This window comes from Bombyx mandarina, chromosome 01, assembly GCF_030267445.1.
Source record: "Bombyx mandarina strain Sakado chromosome 01, ASM3026744v2".
NCBI classification, from domain to species: domain Eukaryota; kingdom Metazoa; phylum Arthropoda; class Insecta; order Lepidoptera; family Bombycidae; genus Bombyx; species Bombyx mandarina.
In genome coordinates this window covers 17,111,191-17,137,153 of record NC_143208.1, presented here as the reverse complement: position 1 = coordinate 17,137,153, position 25,963 = coordinate 17,111,191, and the positions used below count along the sequence as shown (strand labels likewise).

General features: G+C 33.7%; 1 protein-coding gene and 1 long non-coding RNA gene across 2 annotated transcripts; both read left to right on the top strand.

Moving 5' to 3' along the window:
- Window positions 1–1,584: 1,584 nt before the first annotated feature.
- Window positions 1,585–25,144, top strand: Lmx1a (LIM homeobox transcription factor 1 alpha). Its single transcript, XM_028187585.2, has 4 exons — window positions 1,585–1,800; window positions 22,062–22,263; window positions 22,510–23,126; window positions 23,203–25,144. The coding sequence occupies exons 1-4, from the start codon at window positions 1,713–1,715 to the stop codon at window positions 23,448–23,450; spliced, it is 1,155 nt and encodes a 384-aa protein (XP_028043386.1). The 5' UTR covers window positions 1,585–1,712; the 3' UTR covers window positions 23,451–25,144.
- On the top strand, window positions 6,456–7,681 carry LOC149503622 (uncharacterized). Its single transcript, XR_016323868.1, has 3 exons — window positions 6,456–6,742; window positions 7,199–7,319; window positions 7,411–7,681. It is a non-coding gene; the product is annotated as an uncharacterized LOC149503622 (long non-coding RNA).
- Window positions 25,145–25,963: the final 819 nt, after the last annotated feature.

Here is a 25,963-nt window from a genome sequence, read left to right as displayed (position 1 = left end):
TATTAAGCGGTAGGCAGAGGGTTGGCTCAGCCTCTTGCATTACGACATCTATGAGCGACGGTAGCCACTCATCATCAGGTGGGACGTATGCTCGGCTGCCTACGCGGCCAAAAAAAAAGCATTTACTAAACTACTAAATTTCATAGGACATAAACAATTTGTTACTAGGTCGTTTTTTTAAAATAAACTACATCATATTTGCAAATTGCAAACGAATGATATTTGCAATTCTTTTGAACATTCTTTTTGCGTTCGATAGCTGTCAGGTTTTTACAACGACCGTTTTGTACACCAGGTTTAGTACCAAAATTTTAGTTATACGTAATAAGGTAGAATTTAATTTACCAAAATGGTAATAATACATACATATTTATGATTATAGTAATAGTATAGTTAATTCGTTAACTATTCTACATAGACATTAATTTTATTACTTCGTATTTTTTCATCTCTGTCACCGCTGTTTTATTGATATTCCAAATTAATTTGAACCACAAATTTCCAAAGAACGCAAGCGTGGAAAAAGATCAAATTATGTCCACCATTTTTCCAATTATATAAATAATACTTTTCTCAAACTTAGAGAGAGACATTAGATATTCCGTAAACTTCACACAATTCACAAAAATAGATCTAATGGGTACAAGTCATTCGATTATATTAACTAAATAACAATAAGTCATACGGTTCAAAGAACTAAAACACGATACGCAAAGCTCGCCCTTTAATATCCGAAATTCTCAGGAATGCTTAATGGAAAACATAATAACTTTGAGCATTCAACCAAGTTTCCGAAAGCACGGTTCGATGCCCGGCAAAAGCTTACACTACAGAGCGCCTTTAAGCATGTTTAGGCTGTTAGCGTTACGAGTAGGTATATACAACACAACTTCCTAACGCGGTAGTACTTTAGATGTACAAGTTCGCAGGTGGAATAAGGAGTGATTAAGATGAATTACAAGGTTACTAGCACCTCTTGTGAGTCCGTACGGGTAGGTACCACCACCCCGCCTATTTCTGTCGTGAAGCAGTAATGCGTTTCGGTTTGAAAGGGGGGAAGAACTTATATCTCAAGGTGGGTAGCGTATTTAGGTTGTAGATATCTATGGGCTCCACTAACCACTTAACACCAGGTGGGCTGTGAGCTCGTCCACCCATTTAAATAATAATAAAAAAGAAGGTCAACATAGATGTATACTGCATTTAAAGAAAAGCAGTAAAATAATATTAAAACTAGATATCTAGAACATAAGTCTGATATAAGAATTACGTATGCAAAAATGTACAAACATTTTGACGGTAATGAGAGACTGCGATTGACAACGCTCGAGATAACTTGTTCAACTTTATCTCGACTCCCTCGAGGCGGAGTAAACGAAATTAATAACACAGTTTTCAACGATTTCAGTATTCAATAATGACTGCGCTTATGCCGTCTGTCTGACCGGCGGTTTTTTTGGCAAACGAAAAAACACAATTCGCCCGCCGTTTCGTCGGAGTGGCGAAATATATCCCCTTTCTGTATAATAGGTAGGTGGCGTCGACGAGAGGCGGGGCCGGGTGAGCAGTCGCCATTGGCGGGTCGCGCGGCCCTCGGCAGCATTGTGAGGGTTATGGTGCTGTAGTCAGGCTTAAAGCTCGCGTCACAGTGAGGTCGACCGTCGGCGCGAGAGCGTCTCCGCGCGTGAAGTGTCCCACAGTCCCTATACCACATGACCATGTTAGAATTCTACACGAACATTAATCCAGGATTGATGCAGGACGGGATGCAGCCGCCCCTCACCTGCACCGGGAGAACAGGTCAGGAAACACGACAACACTGCGATTGTATTTTGATTTCTATTGCTGAAGCTCTGATCTAACTTACTGTTTATTTAATTTTTCTCAGAACTATCACATTTATTAAAACATTTCATTATAAAGTAATATCTCTTCCTGTTTAATTTTTAAAGTCAAATAAGAATCCTATTTCAAAATAAAACCCTCGAAATTTCATCTTACACATATAAAAGAAATAATTTATATCGTGAATAACTACACTAAAATAAACAATCAAATTATGTATGTATTTATTACATTAATATTGTTCCTGTATACATGATAATTACATTAATTAATAATCTATGTAAACTGTATAAATGTACATTGAAATGAAATAAATATATTGGCAGTTCAGAGATTTAAATCAAGAACTACGTTTTGAAATTGTCAGAATTATTTTAAATTTAAATTGCTTCAACCAGAAGCATCGCATATTACAAATCTTATTTAAATTTAAGAGCCTTTAATAGTTGTTAAGTTTAGTAGAATTATTTAATCTTACGCCTTGTTTATCATAAATGCCATACATATTATGAGATAGTAAAGATGTTACGAATTCAGCCTTAGCACAATGCTTCAGCCCGCCGACTTATCGTGTCTAATCAGCGGGTTCCTATTCCAATACGGTAGTGGATGGCCTCAGTAGCGCTCACAAATCCCATCACATCTGGCTGAGCCCGTGCTCGTCCTCCCGTCCTGCTAAACCTAGAGAGACCTCCGGGCTACGCAATTAAATAATCACGAAAACGAGTGAACTTCACCAAAAAGTCATATTGCGCACAATATATTTTAAATCGAAGCTAAAGTCCTGTCCTCTTTTTTACTCGAGTCTTCATATGGCTGAACCAATTGGGTCGTGATTAATATTGCGGTGCTCCCCATCCGAGAGAACCTAGAATATTCCCTTAGGCTACCAGCGAATAGGCAGGGATAAAAAATTTGGTGTGTTTGAACTTATTCCAATCGATAGAAAATAAAAAAAATATAAATTAATTTTATTTTTTGTGTTTATTGCGTTAATTGTTAAATTAGACTAAAAAATATATATTTTTTAAAAAAAAAAAGACGTTTATTATAAGTTTCAATCTAATCTAACATTCGAGAGCCGACAAATTTAACTACAAATAACAAATTGTTCTAAAGGGTAGAAACTAAAGAATATTGCATCTGTCAAAGCTAAAATGGTAATCCGTTTTCAAGGGAAGCTTAAATCGTTTAAAGTGCCCAAGAAAATGTCAACGACACTGCAATAAAATTCCAGCTGAAGTAGTTTTAAATTCCTGGGGCGCGAGAAGTACTATTTAGAAGAGTAGATGCGCCTTCGTCTGCTCTCTGCTATACCGGACAGTTGGATATTGGACGTTGACGCAAAATCTTTACGTCCATTTTTATGCTTTCCTCTTTTTTATAGTCTGACAGGGAACAATAATGATTTATTGTAACTAGTGGTCCCGCAGTAGTCGAAATTCGACTATAATTAATTGAAATTATAAGTTTCAACATTATTATGGTCCTATTGTTACAGATTTCGCCAAGGCTACACTATAGACAAATCCTCGTAATATTAAAGATAAACAATACTAACCTATTCTCAATTTGACTGCAGACTTTAAGCAATAACAACAGTTTGACAATAAACAATGAGTATATGTGTGTGTGTCAAATAAATGGTAGTGTGTGTAATGTTTTCTTTATTGATTTAATGTATCTTTTATGCATTATTTTAAAAAAATATTAGCATTGTGCACTTCTTCTCTATATTCTCTATAAGTGTGGAAAATTTCATACTCCTCCGTCCGCGCAATTTTCGTAAAAAGGGATACAAAGTTTTTGCTTCACGTATTAATATATAGATTTCTTTTAGAACATAGCAGGTTCTGTTTTTAAGAATATAGGTTACTTTACCTTAAATGTAGTAGACATAAGAAGCGACAATATTTCAGTCTCATACTTAAAACACATCAAATAGCTACATTTAAAGGAACGTAAATCATACAGCGTTTGCTAACAGCACAAATACGGCGATTCAATGAAGCAACACCATTTACTAAAATCATAATTTTTTTAGTTAGTTTAGTTATTTTTGGGCAAGGCAAGTGAATATTTTTGGAAATAGTATGGCATTCCAGTCTGAGAGCTAAGATCACCGTTTTAATGTAATTAAATTTACGGTTTGACTTCATGCTTCAATTGTGCTGTACTATGGAATTCACAAACCTCTATTTAAATTGAAATAGTGCTCCGCATAGCATCATTGCATGCTAAGCATTTATTTCGTCAGAGATTAGTGATATCAGTCAGTTTCTCCTAGTTAATTTTTATAAGTGATAGCTGACCCGGCAGACTTCGTAGTGCCTCAAACGATAAATAAAAGACCGAAACTTTTGTATAAAATAAACATAATATAAACATAAAGGAATCCGTCCGATGGGGAACACATCAAAGGAAAAACAAAATTGTTATTTTTATTTAATCCCGAGCATTTTCATATTTATCTACCTTTCAAACCTTCTCTGGACTTCCACAAATAATTCAAGACCAAAATTAGCCAAATCGATTCAGCCATTCTCGAGTTTTAGCGAGACTAACGAACAGCAATTCATTTTTATATATATGTAGATTTTAGTACTGTATATATTGTGTAATATGCAAAAATGAAATTACTAATTTGCTGGCCGGTACTTCTCAACGATCTGTTTTAGAATTAGTGGTAAAGTAAGACATCACTATTTTAAAATTTCTGCGAACGCGCACACGAACCAAAAACAAAATGTTTTTAATTAAATAAAAACGCACGCAATTAAAAATTACGTTGTAGGTACAATGTAAGGACTTTCGCTTTCGCCGGTCGATATTTTAGGTACGGGACACATTCACCAACCATACTTAAAGCTTATACAGATATGTGAAATTACAAATTTGAATGTTTAAATAAATCACATTTACACGTTTTAGTTGAAACGGATCTAATCTATTATTAATAGTATTGGGGTATTGATATGCAATAATTTTAAAATCTATAAATTTAAATATGATATAATTTAATATAATTTTTCAAATGCTTTATTACGGAGCCCATTTATATTCAAGAAGAGGTGGTTTGTGTTTTTAGGAAGTAAATGAAAGAAATAATAAATATGCGTGAATTGATCGTAAATTACTTTATACTCTTAGGGAATAATTTATATTCTGAAGAATAAATAAAATATATAGTCTTAACATAATATAGGATCAAACTTGTATTGATCATTGATAATAATAATAATAAACTGAATAATTTCGTGATTGCCTGAACTTCTATTATTAAATTTAATTTTAATTTTGTTTTATTTATTGTTATAACTAATGTGTATAAGCAGTTTTGTTTCACTTTATGCTTATACTTTATTTTACTTTATGCATGTTAAAAGATTATTTCACAATAATGAGATGTATTATATCTAAGTACCGAATATGTACTATATTTTTTTGTATTGGTTAGACCAGGGGGGTGCAACTCCCATACAAAGGAAAAGAACATTCAACTAGCGTCATCTTTAGGAACCGGCGAGGTCATTTTTGAAACGTTTTGGCCTTAATGAACTAATAAACTCACTAGATGGCAGATACGAGTTCTGACTCAATAAAAATGTTAGCGTACTTTGAAGCAGTGCTTCCACTTTTAGGGAATTCTCCCTTTTTTAGGGAAAAATAGCTGATATTTTGGATGATAAAGACAATTTTAAAAATACCAGGATTTAGGATATTTCGGGGTAAAAAGCAAAGCCTATACTAGTAACTGTTGTGAATTTTAAAATAAACGATAATTAAAGTAAAACAATGAACATTTTATTTTATGGAGAGAATGACATTAAGTCGAGTTGACAAGTAAAAGAATAAAACAGAGTTGTGTATAAAAACTATAAAGAAGGTTTGATTCAACAGTAACCCTCTAGTAAAGTAAATCATAGATTAAGCCACTGCTTTTTTCTTAGGGATTCCCCAGAATCCCAATAAGTATAATCCGCCAAATTTTTATTTACCTATTTTCGTTGATGTCACCATAACTTACTTGTATTGTAATATACAGGTACTTCATGTACCATGAAAGATTATCATGGTAATTTCATTTACGAAAACCTTGTAATTGTCATTTCGCTTTTGCTAGCAGTTCCTTCTTCAAAGACTGAGGTAGAAAGATTATTCAGTGTTCTCAAATGTAAAAACTGACAAAAGAAACAGGCTTTCTAACGAAACCCTGAACGACTTGCTTCATAGAAAGTTGGGAATGCCAGCAAACAATTGCTTAATTTTAGAACCGAACAGTGTTAGGTTGCGTGCAGCAAAAGAATATAAAAGCAATGCGTCGACTTCCTTGAAAATTCTAATCCTATAGATCTATGATCTTCTGGGGGCGTTTAGATTATATATACCTACATTAAATAATATGCTGTGGTTTATTTTCTGTATTTTATTTATGCTTTCTATATAAAGGATTTATGAAAGTTGTTTAGGAAATTTTAGGGATAAATTCAAAAGAAACTAGGGTAAAATGTGGTAAAAAAAACGTAAGTGGAAACACTGCTTTGAAGTTTTCAAAACTCCAGGGCCAATAAAACAATCTCAAAAAAAAAAAAAGTTTTCAAAATGTCGTACATAACGCTTTAATTTTTTAAATCGTTTTTTTTTTTGTTTTGTTTTGAGTTATTTTACGTTGTAGTATTAATTTAGAGCAACTTTTAGCTTTGTGAGAATATTAGACGATTAGACATTGAGAAACTCTGTTTTGAATTCTCTTTAGACATAACTTGGCTCCAATACTTTTTTCTTCGTTAGCGTTTCGTAAGCCAGTGTAACTATTTTCATTTCAGAAAGTTTATTATTAAAAATCAGCATGCCTCAAGATCGAAAATGAAATGCTATATCGGATGCCTTGATAACGGTGAGTTTACACTATTTTCCCGGTATATTATTTGCTAACAGAATTATTATTCATAATATAATTAAATGAATTAGCACCAACTAATGGTCCTTCCTATTTCTGCTGCCTAGCTATCATATATGTTAAGTTTTGATCAAAACAGTCGGTATTAAGTCTCGTACTATCACACACACACCTCAGATAATAAAATTGTCCCGAGTGGGTGGCAGTATTTATGTTTTGCAACTCAGCGTATTATATGCTTATTGTCAAGTGGGCCCGAACTAGTTTTTTGGAATGATCAATCAGTCATGATTTCCTGTTTAAATAAAATACAGCACAATTGATCTCGCATCCAAAGTTAGATGATGGCATTCACGTTTTGTTTCCTGGTGTTTGATTACCAAGTTACACCAAGTGGCCTGTGACCACGTTCATCCTTCTACCCAATATAAAATAATGTTTTTATTTTTGTAGACAAAGGTTTGATAATGACAAAATTTTATGGAAAAATTATAAGGAGCACTAAAATGTCTGAAACATGAAAAGATTGATGCACTATATTTGAACCAGAACGTGTTATGTAATATATTAATTTGTAAGTATGATTACATTAACACAAAATTTTTCCTGGTCGTATTTTTTCAATATTTGTTACATACTTAAGATACTTTGTTTCTCCGTTTCAGAAGAGAAACTGATTCAGCAAGGAACGTGAACTCACAAGGGATCTTAATTTTTTTTAAATATGTTTATAATTTATAAATTAATAATTGAAATAGTTCATAAGAACTAAATTGATGCCAATTTTGTTTTAAAATAGGTTGTTTAGTTCTTATAGTTATAGTATTATGTTTGAATAGTTGTAATTAGTAAGTTAGTAATATATGAAAATACTGATATAAATTTTTGTAAATAACCTTTTGTAAATTCTACGAGAAGATGATTTTAATTAATGATCAAAAGATTAACTGTGGAATATATTTGCTAAGTTGTGTTTTCTGTATGAGCAGATATAAATGAAAATGCCCAAACATGATTATGTTTCTTACATTTTCATTATGTGAAATCAATATGCTTGTGACTTGAGTATATTAATAATTTATTAAAACTTAATTTATAGACAGCAACCCCTATGGCACTGCTGAAGTTTATAAGCACTGGTGACCACTTATCATGAGCCGGGTTGCATGCTGGTCTGCTGTTGAGTGCAATAAAAATTTTCGAAACCCTTTCTATTATTTAGATGTAATATTAATGTACATTTAATTTGGATTAAAAGATAAATTTACATTTTATGTTTGCATGTGTATGTTTATAATTCATTTGCATGTAACGAACATCAGTTTCTTTTGTAACAAAATGCAAACTAATGGTTTGTAATGAATGTAATTAACTTTAAGATGATTTTCTTTCAATCTGCTGTTTGTTTCATCTAGTATTACCAAAGCTAAAGCATCAGAAACGTCAGAATAGAAATAATTTAGATAGGGAATAAAAGTATAACTATTGTAATCATGTCTAAGATTACTATAAGCGTTATTAAGTACAAACTATCAATATTTAAGAGTACTTTAAATCATCTTTACATTTTTTAAACATTTTTTGTTTTTTTTTTGTTTTTCAAATCATGTAACAAAACGTTTGTGCAGAACAAAATGTCACATGTTATGAACATGATTGTGGGTTAATCGTTTCTTAAATTTCTAAATGTTTATAAGAATGCTAAGAATAATTTAGTATTCACTTTAGTGTGTGTATTATCTCTACAATGCTAGTTTAAATGACAATTATTGTATGACGAAGCATAGGTAGTGTTTATAGATGTAATATTTTCATACAAGGTCGTGATCTGTCACGATCAACTTTAAGCAAGAACTGCTATCGTTAAGAAACAAATTTATTAAATTTAATTCAAATTGTCTACTATGTTTGTAATGGAAAGCTGACATGTTTATATTTCGCACAAATGACTTAATTGACATTGAATGATTTGATTATCTAGACTTAATTAACTTTTAGATAACTTTCGATTTAATGTTAATAAGTACGCTAGTAGGATTAATCTAGAGGAGTTATTGTTATTCGAAATTTTATACAATTGTACGTTCATACAATCTTTTAACAGAAAATTGTTTGTAATATAGGGAAATTAAATAGCTTACAGAGAATTACAGCTTTTTATTTAAAAAAACTGTTTTCTCTCTGTATGAAAAGATCTTATCGATTAGAATGCTGAACACAATCAAACATTCCTTATTATCTCATAAGTACTACCGGGAATTTCAGCGATTCTAAACGATAAGATTTTTTCATAAAGAGAGTTATTAAAAATATTAAAATTACTAAAAAAGCCACCTGGTGGGGGGTAGGGAGACTAATAATCGACCGTAGCGACGCCTGCTGGACCGGGCTTTAACTAAAGCAAAAATAAAAATGAGAGTTGCGCATCTATCTCTAATATATTAAGTGTATAATCTATGGGTTAGACTGATGACAGTAAGTCACTGTCCATCTGTTGTTAAGTGGTTACCAGAGCCCATAGACATCAACAATGGCCGCCATATTCCCTAAGACCGCCTAACCCTTCAAACGGGAACACATCACTACTTCGCGACATAAATAGGTAGGGCCGCGGTACCTACCCTACGGGTTTACAAAATGACCTACCACCAGTGAAACGACTTCCACGATTAAGAAACAATATTGCGTCAAATAAAGAAAGCATAATTTAAGCAGGTAATTTTGTGTGTCAACCCTAGACCGTAGGTAGCTCTGTCCCGCTTATTCATGTCGTAAAAGAATCATGCGTTCGTAATTATGCCGTGAAGCAGTAATGCGTTTCAGTTTGAAGGGTGCGGCAGTCGTTGTACTGTAAAACTGACCATGACCATGACAAACTCATAACACAAAGTGGGTGGCGGCATTTACGTGGTAATTGTCTATGGGCTTCGGGAACCACTTATAACCAGGTGGATCGTGAGCTTCTCCACCCATCCAAGCAATAAAAAAATATCTATCTACAACCGATAAATACGTTAAATTACATTATATAATTTACTACAAATAAATATTATATGTTATTTCTATTGGTATGAAAAAACCTGACGAAATTTCAAATTTCAAATTCAAATAAGTGGATGAAATACTCGATACAGTAGACTTTTATTTAAGCTATCGTTTCCTAAATTATTAATTTTACATTTTATAACTCTTGCTACATTATCGAGTTTTCTTTTTTCTTATCTTAAATATCTTCATACAATTCTACGAGTATTTCGTTCTCGAAATATTCAATATCAATATGATAAATTTCAGAGTAAGTAATTTATTATGATAAATAATATACTTCTTTAATATTCAAATTTTTCATTCACATTCCGCTACGCTGTATCTTCATATGTGAAATAAATAGTAAAATATAAACTCATGCAAGGTTTTCCTATATGAATAGTATTCTTTCACACTATTTGCGTTTGAATACATTTTATATAATATATGTATACAGACAGAAGTTTAACCTAAAAAGGCCCAAGTAAGAAGACAATAATTTTAGACACGAATTTAGAAACTACATATATGAAAACTACCACTTACCACAACTCTAAGCTTTTATCTTAAACTAGAGGTCCCGCAGTAGTCGAAATTCGACTATAATGAATTGGAATTGTAAGTTTGTACACTATTATGATTGTATTTTATACTTCTATAAACACAAATTTCGTCAAGACTACATTATAAAAAACATTAACAAAGACAAACAATATTTAATTTAATCTCAATTTGACAACAGACGTGAAGAACAAAAGTTTGACAATAAATAGTATGCATGCGTGTGTGCGTCAAATACATGGTATTTAGTGTGTGTAATGTTTTCTTTATTGATTTAATGTATCTTTTATGCATTATTTTAAAAAAATATTAGCATTGTGCACTTCGTCTCTATATTCTCTATAAGTGTGGAAAATTTCATTCTCCTCCGTCCGCGCAATATTCGTAAAAAGGGATACAAAGTTTTTGTTTCACGTATTAATATATAGATATAATAAAGAAATAACGAAAAACACAAAATGAAATAGGAATATAAAAATGTAGCTAGTAAAATGTTTCGTCAAAAGATAAAGGATCCGCTGAACAACCATTGTTAAGTGGCCTTGTGCCAGCCGATGTGACACTGCAATAAAATAACCTAACATTTTTTAAATCATATTTTAACAGAGGAACCAGCAATTTGTCGTCGAGTATTAACTCAATAAAAGTATATAAAATGATTCGCTATAATTAAACATGAATTATAAAGTGTTTTTAGATCTTGATTATGAAATCTAAATTCGAATGCAAGTCAAAGGAATTCATTTCATTATAACATACATATTTAAAACTTATGCTTGATGTGTGAAGCATGGCCTTTTGCGACGGTAATTATTTACGGTAATTTATTGGTGTAATGAATTTTGCGTGATGATCGAAAGGCCATGAAACGAAATATTATATTTTGGTTCCCGAAGTCGAGTTTGCGGAAGGACGGTTTCATATTATTTTAAAATCCTCACAATGTGAAAAAATGCTTTTAGTTTTAGTATAGCTTTATATTGACACAGGTTTTCGTAACGAAACTAACATATAAAAATGAATTTAATAAATAGGAGTACAAAGACCTACCAGAAACCGGTTTAAATTAACAAATTCAATCGTATGCCAACTGCAATTATGATAACAACCACAAAACGTTAACAAAAAAATCAATTACCTAAGTTTATAGTTGGAAAATATTCAGTGATTGGGGCATATTGCAAAATATTAATAAAACTGCTTGAATCCAAATATTTATATGTTGAAGATTAAATTGTTATGCTAACAAAGTAAGAACAGTATAAGATGCTTGTACGAACAGATAAGCCTGTAAATTATGTGGATAAATCAGAGAAAGAGAAAGAGAGAACACATGAGAGAACACAAGAGAAAGAGAGAACACATAAAATAATGAAAACTTTCTCGGTACTTTTTCATGTTTCCAATAAAACTGGAAAACAGTCACGATGTGTTTTCTATCCATTTTAATTTACGAAAATGAAACAACATATAAACAAGGAAATAAAAATTTACTTGCAGCAGTTAGTAGCTTTGCTGAAACTAATAATTTCAGTAAGACTTTAAAATAAGTCAGTATGAAAATATTTGAGTATCTCGTAACTTTCAACGCCTTCAGTCCTGAAGAATGACATTCAGCAAAGTTATGCAATCTACTTTCGACTTTTCGAACTTCGAGTAAGTAAATCTAAAGGCCAATATTGGCGTAAATTCGGCGTGTTTTAAACTGCACTGTTTTAAATAAATTTTGGATGGAAATTGCTGCACCCGGGCTGATTTATTTAAGAAACTTAATTTTCAAATTAAAATCGATTTTACTTTGTCAAGTGATGCAGCTAAGGGCGGTGAACTTTCGAATTTGCACCAAACAGAAATATTTTAGATATTAAGTAACTTCTATCACGACTGTTTTAAATATAATAATTGATCTGAAACAATAATAATTTTAAGAAAAAAGGCTCCTGTTTGAAAATCTAAACCAAAATTAATTAATTTAATTCTTCGCGCTACATTTTGTTTTAAGAAATAATTTATTGTTTGAGAGTAAGCGCAAATAAATCCGAAATTTAACATTTAAACATGCAGTAGTGATGATAAAACAAACATCAAAACCTAACCATGTAAAACAAATCAAACACAGATTAATTGATCATAGTTTTCGAACCACAAATACGACCAATGAAAATATAGGGATGCACCGAACATTAATTTAGGATTCCGTATTCGGTCTATTTAGGAAATGGTTCGGTATAATCGATTTTGAAATTTAAATCTTAAATCACCCGATTTAGTCAAAATCGATATGTTTTACAATAGGGATTTTGTTCGCTATTCTTTTCATAGTTGTTGGTGTGCTTAGCGCCTTATCTGTATTTATGTAAGTTCTACGACCTATGAACAACGGCAACTCATTTTTTTTAATATTCTTTATTAGAGCCTATACCTATTAGCATAAGTCGGCTTACACTTACTAACAAGGGCAACTCATAAAAAGAACAACTTTTCGCGATAAAAATTTTGAGCTCGAGACTGCAGTGTTTGTACGAGAAATCAAACGAAAAAGTGAAAATCGAGCTTCAGCAAAGTATTTAATAGAATATCCACGGCACGGGCGTATGTATTGCTTTTTTTTTTAAATATTTTCAAAGCGGTTTGTGACATTCACTGTTCGTTTCTGATGTAAGTGTAAACAGTGAAAGTGATGTACACACGCAGTGGAGGTCGAATTAACTAACCAACCGCGCCCACACGACACGTAATGAAAAGGGAAATGCACTATCGGGAATGTTAAACGTTGACACTGACTGACAAACATAACAACGATTTTGGCAATGGGGATTATGTTTCGCTGGCTTTTGTTACATCGTTTGAAATTGGCATTAAGTTATCAATTGAGGAAAACAAAGTTAATTTTTTTTGTACACAATCAAGAATTTCGCTGAAAAGGTTTCTTTGAAGAGAAATTTAGGAGGTTTATTAGAATCAACTATTTATGATTTTTTGGCTTAGAGAGGATGAAATGCTCACATCCTATACACTACATCATACAGTCACTTTAATACCATTGCCTAATCTGGCAGTTAAAAAAAAGAAAAAGTCAAAATTGCAGCTTCATCGGATAACCCAACGTATACTCGTAGCTACGTGATTTCTTTATAGCCGAATTAGGAAGAAAGATAGTAATCTTTATTGCAGTCTTACTACTAAACCTAATACTTGACTTTTAAGACCTTCACTCTTTTCGAATAGCATGCAGGGACGTGGTTTTTTTTTATATTGCTAAGTGGGGTGAGCAAGTTTACGGCCCACCTGGTATTAAATAGCTACCGGATCCATAAATATCTACAACTGCCCACCACCCGCCTTGAGACAATGAGACATGAGTGATAAGTCTCAGTTTTATTGTACAATGGCTGCCACACCTTACAAACCATAATGCATTACTTCTTCACGGTAAAAATAGGCAGGATAGTACCGACCCGTGCGGGCTCACATATCACACTAAAATGTAATATTAATGCTTTTTCTCCCACTGATATTTCAGTGCTTGCGTTGCGATAAGTTATCACCAATATCGATTGTACTCTTTAGATTTTGTTGGGTTAATTATTCTATTGGTAGGATCTTGAACGTTGCGATTTTTGCAGCTACGATTTTATAAAGTAATAAAAAAAAAGATTACTAATACGCGATTATTAATTCCTGTAACATATTTTTTGTTTAGCTATAAACAAAAAAACGAAACATATCTATATATTAATACGTAAAGCAAAAACTTTGTATCCCTTTTTACGAAAATTGCGCGGACGGAGGAGTGTGAAATTTTTCACACTTATAGAGAATGTAGAGAAGAAGTGCACAATGCTAATATTTTTTTTAAATAATGCATAAAAGATACTTTAAATCAATAAAGAAAACATTACACACACTACATACCATGTATTTGACGCACACATGGATGCATACTATTTATTGTCAAACTTTTGTTCTTGATGTCTGTTGTCAAATTGAGATTAAATATTGTTTGTCTTTGTTAATATTTTATTTGTGACTATAGAAGTATAAAATACAATCTTAATAGTGTACAAACTTACAATTCCAATTAATTATAGTCGAATTTCGACTACTGCGGGACCTCTAGTAGTATTTATAAGTTACACAACTAGTTAGTAACAACGCAGAAAGTTACTAATTCAAGTCGATTCTTCTAGTCGTATAACTCTGCCTGTCGCTATTTTTATAAATGAGACCGATTACTTGAAGTTGCTCGCACGCTACCTTTCGTATGTTGATGAGAGATACCTTCCTTGAATTGTCGACAATAATTTTACACAGTTTTCCATTTCGCAACTAAGTTTGTCTTCTTCGATCTTCACAAATATTTATTAAAACATTACACATTTTTTACTCTTTACATGTACTTTGTAGATGAATTATGAGCCCCCCTAGTGTGGGGTAATTGTCGGAGTCCATCGATGTTATAATGTGGATGTAGTGCTCATGCTTGAAACATGCGGTCTGAAAAATACTTTAGGCATGAAAGTAGACGGTAATGTGAGGAGAGGGGCATCCTAAATAGACTTGAATGGACTCTATGAAACGGTGTAAAAGGGTGTGAGTGCAGAGATGGCTTGTGATAGGCCTGAATGGAAAAATTCTGCTGGGCCGATTCCACTTGGTAGGATAAAGGTAAGAAGAATAACACTGAAAAGACTGCTGTCCATTTTCCATTAAATTCTTTAGTCGCCTTTGCCAAGGGAGGAGATAAGCTAGTGTTATTCATTCTTTGGTCCATTTTGAGTCCCAATTAGTAATGCTTTTAATAATTGAACATCTCTTGTTAGTCGAGTGGTTAATAATACTGACTAACTATATCACGAAGTTCGAGTTCAATTTCAAGTCAGTTTTGTTTTGAGATACTTGGCATTTTACCTCTTTTAGTTAAGTTAAGTTATAACCTTGTAATATATACGCTCCAATGAACACACGTAACATCAAACGGAGCAGAGAATTCATAAATTTAAGAGCGACAATATAATGTTTTGTTGCAGACAAATTTTACAATAGTACACAATCTAAATATTTTTCTGTTGACACAATTTAAGGTAATAAATCACTAGACTTGTACATTTTCTATTGTCTACGAATGTATTCTTATACGAAAAAAATTATGCTCCGTTATTATTTTGCATTTGCTTATAACGGAAAATAAACTTTAAACATAATCGTTTGAAACACATTAACTTTTACTGTAATCACGCAGAAGGCGAACGGAATGAACCCTGTATTTAACCGTTAAAAGCCTATAAATTTAGCGGGAAAGCAATAAAATAAGGACCCTTGTGCCAATATCGCCGAGCCGTACCTATTTCACAGGCCGTAGCCTTGCTACGCCGTAGCTTTTAGTAGACAGTTACGCGGCTACGCGCATAATCAATAGAGACAGATCTCGGGGAAGCTTTGTACATAATATAATCTTTGAGTGTGTGCGTCTCTTAATTTGCAAGACTATGTATATTCTCTTCGATTATTTTTGCTCTTAGATACGAAAATTTTATCAAGAAGTTCAATGCTACAATAGTTCGAAATAGTCAATTTAGATAATAATAGCTCTTAATACTAAAAATGCCGTTACCGAAACATCAAGCACGATTTTAAGATTGTGAATTATGCATTAAAAAAAAAGGGATAAATTTGATAGAATTCCGTTAGCCTAAAAATCTTTCTTCAATTCACAAAAGAAGAATGTCATTTAACTCAGGAGAACACAGTTTTTCGCACTAGTTCTAGTTTTGCTCATATTGTATAAATCTGTCTAGTGTATCATAAGACAAAAGCGGGTTTTCTTTCGATGAGCTTTTGGTCTTTGCACCAAGGACATAGAGCTGACTTTCGCTTCGAACTTTAAAGCTAAAGCTGTTATTAAGTGGCCTTTGTCATATTTATTGTTGTCATCCAGATCTTTTTTGCTCGGAAAGAAGCAATTTTAAATGTGTTTGGTTTTTATTTTGTATTCATGTTTTTGTATTGTCTTTTGAAAAGAAGCCCGTCAAACATTTTTGAAAATTAAAACCTCTTTTTCAGTTTTTTTTGTAGCACAAAATAAATTAAAATGACAATTAGTGCTGTTCAAAATGTCATTTTTGAGCAATTTTCTTTTATGTTCGTGTGCGCAATAAGGTGCAACTTTTTTAATATACATACTCGTGTAATATACGGTACAAGAAATTGTGTAGTTAATTTAATTAAAACATGAGCTCATGTCAATAAAAGCAAGGTATTAGTAACGTAGGTACAATCTCCGTGTGAAAAGGTTAGACAAGCTCAGGAAATTGTCCTCGCTAGTCCCTGACCTAAGGCTTAAACTATAAAACTGTGGCCAGTAGGTTTATGCGTAACCTTGACAAGGCTAGAGCTTTAACGAATAATCTCAGAAGGTAGCGATAAAAGAAATCGTGATAAAAGCTTGCATGAGAGAAAGTAAGTTTCGTAAAGAATCGTATGCAGTGGAGTTATAGATATATTATAATATAGCCTCGCATATTTCTGCCGCAAACCAATCGTGCGTTTCGCTTTAAAAACTGTTTTACTAAAGGAATTGAGACATTAATATCTCTAGATGTGTCTTGGATATAATTAATGAAAATTATATTGTAATTTACTGGCGGTAGGACCTCTTGTGAGCCCGCGCGGGTGGGTACCACCGCCCTGCCTATTTCTGCCGTGAAGCAGTAATGCGTTTCAGTTTGAAGGGTGGGGCAGCCGTTGTAACTATACTTGAGACCTTAGAACTTATATCTCAAGGTGGGTGGTGCATTTACGTTGTGGATGTCTATGGGCTCCAGTAACCACTTAACACCAGGTGGGCTGTGAGCTCGTCCACACATCTAGGCAATAAAAAATAAAAAATAAAAATGCTCAGCCAGGAGGGGTAAGGTTTGCTAACAGCTGCCCAAGTGCCTCCGAAGGAGACCTAACAACTCAAGAGCAACTGCTTCGCGAATGAATCTACTACCGGATCGAAATCGCGACCCGCTGAGAAGATCCGGCGAGAAACTCAGCGGGCTGATGCATGGGAGCATTGAATTATTTTCTACTCATAGGCCTCCGGAATTAAAAGAAGAGCGTATTTCTTTAATTGCGTAGATAACACAACATGCGATTAAAGTCTAATAAATAGTAGAACAACTGTCCCACTTTTAATACTAAAATGCATTACTGCTTCACGGCAGAAATAGGCAGGGCGGTAGTACCTTTCGGCGCGCACTGTGCGGTACCGTGGGTTTCGTGGAGTCGGAGTGGTGGGGCTCGATGGGGTTTAGTCGGTAGTCGTTCTGCGGGGCAAGTGCTTCGCGCGCCTTTTTCAAGGCGTAGTCTCCTGTGAGAAATTGGGGGAGGTGAAGGACCTCGGCTCTTCTCTTCTCCCCTTCTTCCTCTCAGGAGGCGCCGGAGTCCGACATAACCCGGTCCGTTACCCCCCTCGACCGGGTATCCGTAAATGGATTCCCCAGCGTTAAAAAAAAAAAAAAAAAAAGGGCGGTAGTACCTACCCGTGCGGACTCACAAGACACGACTATGTACGTTTTACATTAGAAACATTTATACCTACCTACCTGCGGGATTTGAACACCGTTGTATCGCTCGATACGAATTTAGGCCACAACGAGTACAATCTATATTTTATAACTTTCTCGCTAATACCAACAGGAACATAACTAAATAGTTAAAAAAAAAACAAAAAAAAAACGCTTTTATAGAAAATCCAACTATAAAATAGAAAATAAATTTTAAGAAATTTGAATTAAAAATAGTGTAAGAAAAATGATTTTATTGTAAAAAAAGCGTGTTGTCCTTAATAAGTATGCCAAATTCCGAGTTAATCCCACGTTTTGAAGGGGGTCAAAATCATGTTCAAAGATTCGGTTACATACTAACATACATACGTCTGATGCTAATAAAAGCGTATTAAAAATACTTCTATCTTAATGAAAAATAGAACGAAACAAACCCGCCCCCGGGGCTAACATTGCAAATGAAACTACAAAACACCGAATGTTAATGTATGATAATTGTGAATTACTCACAAAAGCAATTCCGAATCATAATTGGAATTGCTCGACCACAATAGCGCGCATCGCTTTGACCGATATTGCGATGCGCATTTCCGAATGCTTCATATCGAAATCATAATCGGCTTTTTAAATGAGCGGAGGTATTTTCAGACCAGTTCAACGGCTGAAATGAGTGTTTTATTAATGTTTTTTTTTCTTTGAACAGCACAAAGTAACCATTCAAAATAGAAATAAACAATTCAAAGGTAGGTTATGTTTTGTAGATATTCTTTCGTTACGTACAAAAACAATTGATCGTAGATAACTAAGGTATTACCGATACGTTTATTGATTGATTACGTATGTTTGCACAACGATAGTTAAAGCAAATGGCGTTCGAAAAAATATACGATTACATAAAATTGAAGTCAAAAGGCTCCGTTTTTCGTTTAACTTTAATTTAGTTTAATTTAAATTTGCGCGTGTTCGTATTGTTTTTGTTTTCGTATACTTTATCTCAATCTCAAATTTATAGAAGTAGACAAATTCAATTTGATAGTCAGCAATTAAGAAAATGTCCCGTAAAAAAAAAGGCAACAAACTTTTATCTGAACTATCTGGTGGTATAAAATATTTCCAAAATAAAATATAATTTGTTTTGACTAATTCGTTATAATTTCAGGGACCTACCTGAAACTGCGACACTAGATGACATTTTTTTTTTTTATGGAAACTAGCGACATCTTGTAGCCGATGCCCCTAAACTTATATATTGTTAAAATTTTAAGGCATTTAATTATTGCATAACTAAATACAGAAAAAAAAAAAAAAAAAAAAATCACACTAGTCTTTATTTGTTATAGACAAATTGATGAAATTTTATCAATTTGTGGTTTCTGAAAATTTACAAAATCCTTCATTATAAATAAAATATAGAATAGGTAATATGTTACTGCCATCTACAGGAGAAACTAATCGAAGAGAAAGTAATGAAACTAATCGAAGCAAATCCATCTAGTGGACAACGCCCGTAAACATTTTTGTTGAATGCTTGAGTTGCTTATCTTTAAATAATTTATGTGTAAATTTATGTGTATTATACATACATACATACTAATTTAATTACATTCAATAAAAATATATTTTCGACCGGTGTGTACTTTTCTATTGATTATAAAGATATTACTTTAGATATGACATATTTAAAGATGAAGAATAAAAAGAAAAAAAATAACTTGCAAAATAATATTCGTTGGGAGCAACTTAAAATTAGTGCATTATTTTATAATTCTCTTTGTTTATGAATAAATGAAAACTAGCAACCAAAAACTATGGAATACAGTCTTTGAAGCGCCCCGGGGCCGCGCGACTGTACTGATTCAACACTATTGTTTTAGTTTTTCAAACAAAATTAAACAAGACATAATATTGGAAAGGATTGTCAGTTTTCAAATACATAAATAAGCTGCAATGATACGATATTGAATAATAAATAAGTCTTTGAGGTTGCTGTTTAACAATACTGACCATTTCAAATGCAAAAAGGCAATTTATTTTAAAAATATAGAATTACATTTTCAAATTTAGTCCTTAGTTCATTGATTAGTATTTTGTCTTCACTACGTTTGCATCTTTTTAATCAATGGACATGAAAATACGAGTAATTATGTACCACATAAATGCAATGCCACATAAACGGCTCACAACATTAATTATGTTTAGAGTGAAGACAAAAAACACGGAAAAAATAACTCTAAAAAATATACTTAATAAACGGCAATTTCGTAGGTAAAACCTGATATACTAGTGGTCGCCCGGTAGTCGAAATTCGACTATAATTAATTGAAATTATAAGTTTGTACACTATTATGATTCTATTTTCAAAGACTTATTATACTCCTATAATCATAAATTTCGCAAAGACTACACTATAGAAAAATATGAATAAAGACAAACAGTATTTAATCTATTCTCAATTTGACCACAGCCGTCAAGAACAAAAGTTTGACAATAAATAAATAGTATGCATGCGTGTGTGCGTCAAATACATGGTAGTGTGTGTGATGTTTTTTTTATTGATTTAATGTATTTTTAGGCATAATTTAAAAAAAATTAAAGCATATTGTACTCCTTCTCTATATTCTCTATAAGTGTGGGAAATTTCATACTCCTCCGTCCGCGCAATTCTCGTGAAAAGGGATACAAAGTTTTTCCTTCACGTATTAATATATAGATACCGTATTTTTTCTCCTGTTTCACCTGACGCATTTTCAAATGCACATCAGTCCAATTCTCTCTAATATATCTCTATAGAAAACTTGAAATCATTTAACGAATTCATGATTTACGTATCTCTGTCGCAAATCCTGCAGCTAGATATTACTACTTAACGGCAGAAATAAAGTGGGCAGTGCGATATCCACCCGTGTAGGCTCACAAAAAACTCTATCATCAGTAGCTATGAAAATTAAACTTTTGTAGGTTTGATTTTTATTACACGATGCTATTCTCTTACCGTATTGTTCATGACAAAATTTCGTAACTGTCTGCGGAATCCGAACACCGGCACATACGCATCGCTCGATTCGAATGCACCGGGCGTCTTATCCTTTAGCCCCCACGACTTCCAATTTCTGATAATATCGAGAAATCAAATTAAATGCACTTATGCTAACTCAACATGCGCTTCAAAGGCTAAGTTCGAATAAATAATGATGAGTGCCTAATTACACAATACCTTAAAACATATACCATATCTCACTTTCCCCTACCACATGTAATCTTTGATAATTAACCCTGACAATCATTTTATTAAAAATCAGAAGTAGAGCGTTCTGAATATCTTTAAAGTCATATTTTCCGTTTTCGCATTTCTACATCCCTCCCGTTGCCCTAGTTTAAGAGCATCGATTTTCCCGCGATAGAGCTTAACGCGCCCCGCTCTCGGTTTCGTCTATCGATTAAAACATCGAAGACGTATCTATAGGTGTAGATCGAGATAGCGTCACGAGTTTGGGAAAATATATGGTAGCTCACGTCTCATAAGGCTCCTAAGACGTGAGGGGGACACGCCCCTGGGAGGGGCGGGGCGTTCCCGGTCACCCAGGTCTCGGCGATCAAACCGGCAAAACGTCGGCGTAAAATAACCGGTCCGACGGCTAATCGATGTGCCGAATAAGCCTCGGAACCTACGAATAAAATAATAAAGCCCTAAACAAAAAAATTTGTCCACAATGTTACCAATAAATATTTATAACATACAAAAAAAACTTAATAGAGGTACTAGTTACAAATTGCTAAGTTACTAATAAATAGTAACATTGTATTTTACAAACTAACTAAAAATATCTTTGAGATATCTCTCTCTCATTACTTGGGAGCGATCCTGAGAATGAAAACTTGTAATCGATTTAACTACATAGTATGGCCACTGCGAATTATGTGTTTAATATGTAAAATGTGTTAGCTTTTTTGTTATTTATAGTAGATTGGTGATCTTATATTTTAAACCAGCAACCTTTTTTTTTTTAGTATCGTAAATAAATATTAAAATGTTATACTCAAATAGACGGGAGAAAGAATTTTGCTTAAAAAAAAAAGTTTTTTTAAGGCACAAGAGCTAAGCTGTTTGATATTAATAAATTAAAAAAAAGGTTTAACTCCTTAACGTGTTGCTAAGTCAAGCGTATTGTCAACAGAACTGAGCGCCAGCATCAAAAGGGAGAAGATAGTCGAGATCTGCGAAGGGTGCGGCCAAAAAATTCAAGATCGATACCTGATGCGGGTCGGAGAGCTCTCCTGGCATGAGCACTGCCTCAGCTGCTGTGTCTGCGGGTGTCCGCTTGCTCACACCTGCTACACCAGAAACGCGAAACTTTACTGCAAACCCGATTACGATAGGTAAATTTCAATTGAAAAGAATCTGTGTTCATGAAATATTCTGTTACCGAAATGAGATTGTAAAAGTAGTAAAGGAAAAACAAAAAACAGAATATTGTCATGTTCTAGTGAAGGTACCTTCTAAGTTTAATAAGGCAAATGCAAACGCGATCATGTTTTTACAATGCTAAAGCGATACTGTACAAGCCAAGCGTCAATTACTGTTCCTTTTGTTTTCGTGTCAACACCAATTCGTTTGTCCCATAGATTGTTCGGGGTGAAGTGTACAAGATGCGGCGACCGTCTTCTCCCACAAGAAATGGTAATGAGGGCCCAACAGTATGTCTTTCACATACAATGCTTCGTCTGCGTGATGTGTTGCCAACCGCTACAGAAGGGCGAACAGTACGTTATTCGCGCTGGTCAAATATTTTGCAGGCAAGACTTCGAAAAAGAAATGTATCTAATGCAGCATGCTGAAGATGACATGATTATCGATGATTCAGAGCGTCCTAGAGACGGACGACGAGGCCCGAAGCGTCCTCGTACCATTCTGACTTCTGCCCAACGCAGGCAGTTCAAAGCGTCTTTCGAGGTCAGTCCGAAGCCTTGCAGGAAGGTTCGAGAGGCGCTCGCTAAAGACACCGGTCTGAGTGTTAGGGTCGTGCAAGTTTGGTTTCAAAATCAACGAGCTAAAATGAAAAAGATCCAACGCAAAGCCAAACAAGAAGGCGACAAAAACGGTGACAAAGAGAAAGATAAGGACGAAAAATCGATCAAACAAGAGTCGCCGACAAGCGAGCACGGAAATTATTTAGGTCTTGATGGATCATACTCTGCCTCCAGCCAGCCATTAAATCCTAACCTTCCATATTCGCCCGATGGTAAGAAAATGAAAAATATTTTGATTTCCAATGAGTGTCATTTTAAAAATGTATTAAATCAATTTGATGTTTCCAGATTACCCAGCGCATTCAGGGGACAGCTTTTGCAGTTCCGACATATCCCTCGATGGCAGCAATTTCGACCAGCTAGACGAGGGCGCGTCCGACACAATGAGCCTGCAGAATCTGGAAGTGCAGCACCACAACCACCAGCATCCTGGCCACTCTGCACACGAGCCACTGAACCTCGGAACCGGAGCCGTCGTTAACCCGATCGACAAACTTTACCTAATGCAGAATTCATATTTTAGTACTGATCATTGATTTACCGGTCACCGTGGCTCCGGCCGGCGTGGCCGGTCCGGGCAGAGACCCCGCCAGACCTCCGCTATGGATCTGTGCATCAAGTCTACAGCCACGGAGACCAATCAAACCCACACATACTCCAACGCGAACGTAGCCAATTCAACTATGAACTTTGATAAATATTATTCAAATAATTTCCCAATTTATTCAGGACACGTTAAGTAAATGAACTAACCAGACATATTGTTAAAAGAAACACGATGAAACATTTCACCGTGATACCGTTTAGATTTTTACAAGCCTTGAATACCACGGTGGTTAATGTTTGAACAATAAATGACGGGATAATTAAAAACAAACTGTTGTAGTTTGTCGTTTTAAGTCATAAAAAAAATTATTATGTAAATATTGTACAGAAATTATAATTAAAAACAAACTTTATTTAGAAAATAAATTATATGTAGGTATAGCTTGTGGTATTTTTTTGTAGAAATATTTTTAAATGCACAGAAAATCGGTAGTCAATCCAATTAGCTAATTAGAATCAACAAATGTATTAGAGATCACATCGATTTCAGAATTGGACAATTTTGTAAATAGAATCCATTATTATCATTTTAAATATCACAACGGACATAGTTTATGTTTGATAAATTTATTTTCTGTCACCAAATTTATCATTTAATAATACAATAGTAGTAATTATTTCAATTTTAAGAGCGGAAATAGCTGTAAATTTCTATACAATATTATCCTCACTTTATTCTGATATACTAATGTATTAAGTGTAGGAGCATTGATCTTATTAATATACGTGTGATATGATATTTGAAACTTGTGAACTATTCTAGTCTCAGAATAAGTAAAATTATTTTAAATGTTTTTTTAACAATTCGTAATAGCGGTGCTCTTGAAAATTTTAAAAAGTTATCTTGAAACGTCCTTTTAATGAATAAATGGTGTCATGTAAATGTTAACCAGAATAGCGATTAACATCTCCTGTTAGCTAATTCTACACCCTATTCTACTTGTTCGAAATGGGCCTACGATCAATCGACAAGTTGTAGATGTTGAAATAAAAATAAACAAAATATTTTTCTTACAAAATTAACATTATGTACAATTTAATTATATTTATTTTCAACGATTTCACATTTCATGGTTTTTTAAACAAACGCGGTCATAGCACTGTCGCCATTTAGGTGATTGCGTAATGATAATATTAGAAATTGTGAGCGACGCTTCAAGTGGACCCGTGAGGAAACGCTCATTAAACAATTTATTTATTTTAACACTATAACGAAATCATTGTTGCTGTCGTTCGTTGTTGTGAAGTTCGTATCTATGCCACATTACGTACACGACTAAATTATATCCAAATTGAATATAAAATACCAGCTTAAGATTAAAATTGAATGAAATATAAAATGTTGCACCGCTACGTGTTGGACGCTATCATTTTCTTCTGTGCTGGCAATAGTTAACGGAAATATAGATAGACTAGGCTAACATAAATGTGTACTAGAACCGATCTATTTTACTCTGTGTTTTAAATTATAATTGTAAACACCTAAAATCACTTCTAGTCAATGTTTTGAAGATCTTTTTTTGATTTTGTTAATAATTTATTTATAATAGACTGTAATAGTTTTACGAACAGTGTAATTAAAACTTAGTGTGATTTTATAAATCGATGTAAATTAAATATTGATTACGTGTTATGTGATTTTCTTTGATAGTTCTTTATTGAATATTTACATTTTTTTACTTTCAAGTAATAAATTTTCATATGGAAACTTTACGGAAATATAAAAATGTTTTTGACCTTTGCTTACGTAGATAACGAAAGATGAAACTGATTTTGATTTTGCAATGACTAATTGTAATCAGTTCTACCCTTAGAATGTAGTTGTTTGATTACTTACAAATACATGCCACCATCAACTATACATAGCGTGGGTATAGTCGAAGATTCTGGACCTTCAGCGATGCTGTAAACGTGACATGCTGCGGGGTACCATGGCATGTCGCGTGTATTTCAAAGTTTCCGGCATTGCCGCAGCAAATAATGCAACCTCGTCGCGTGCCACAGGTATGTGTTTACGAAGGTGGGATTCAATAAGTGAATAATCTATAATAGGGTTGAGAAGAAAGAGACTGTAGGTCACATAGTACAAAAAATCAATGTACATAGAGAAACAGTAGTACTATTAGTGGTATTTAATTTAATTGTGATCTCTTCCAAGCCATCGGATGAACTAAAATCACCTAAGGAAAGATAAGTTTTTTTTTTTTTTATTGCATTTATGGATAGACGAGCTCACAGCCCCCAGGTGTTAAGTGGTTACTGGAGCCCATAGACATCTACAACGTAAATGCCGCCACCCACCTCGAGATATAAGCTCTAAGGTCTCAGTATAGTTACAACGGCTGCCCCACCCTTCAAGTCGAAACGCGTTACTGCTTCATCGCAGAAATAGGCAGGGTGGTGGTACATACCCGTGCGGACTCACAAGACAGGACCCTCGGTG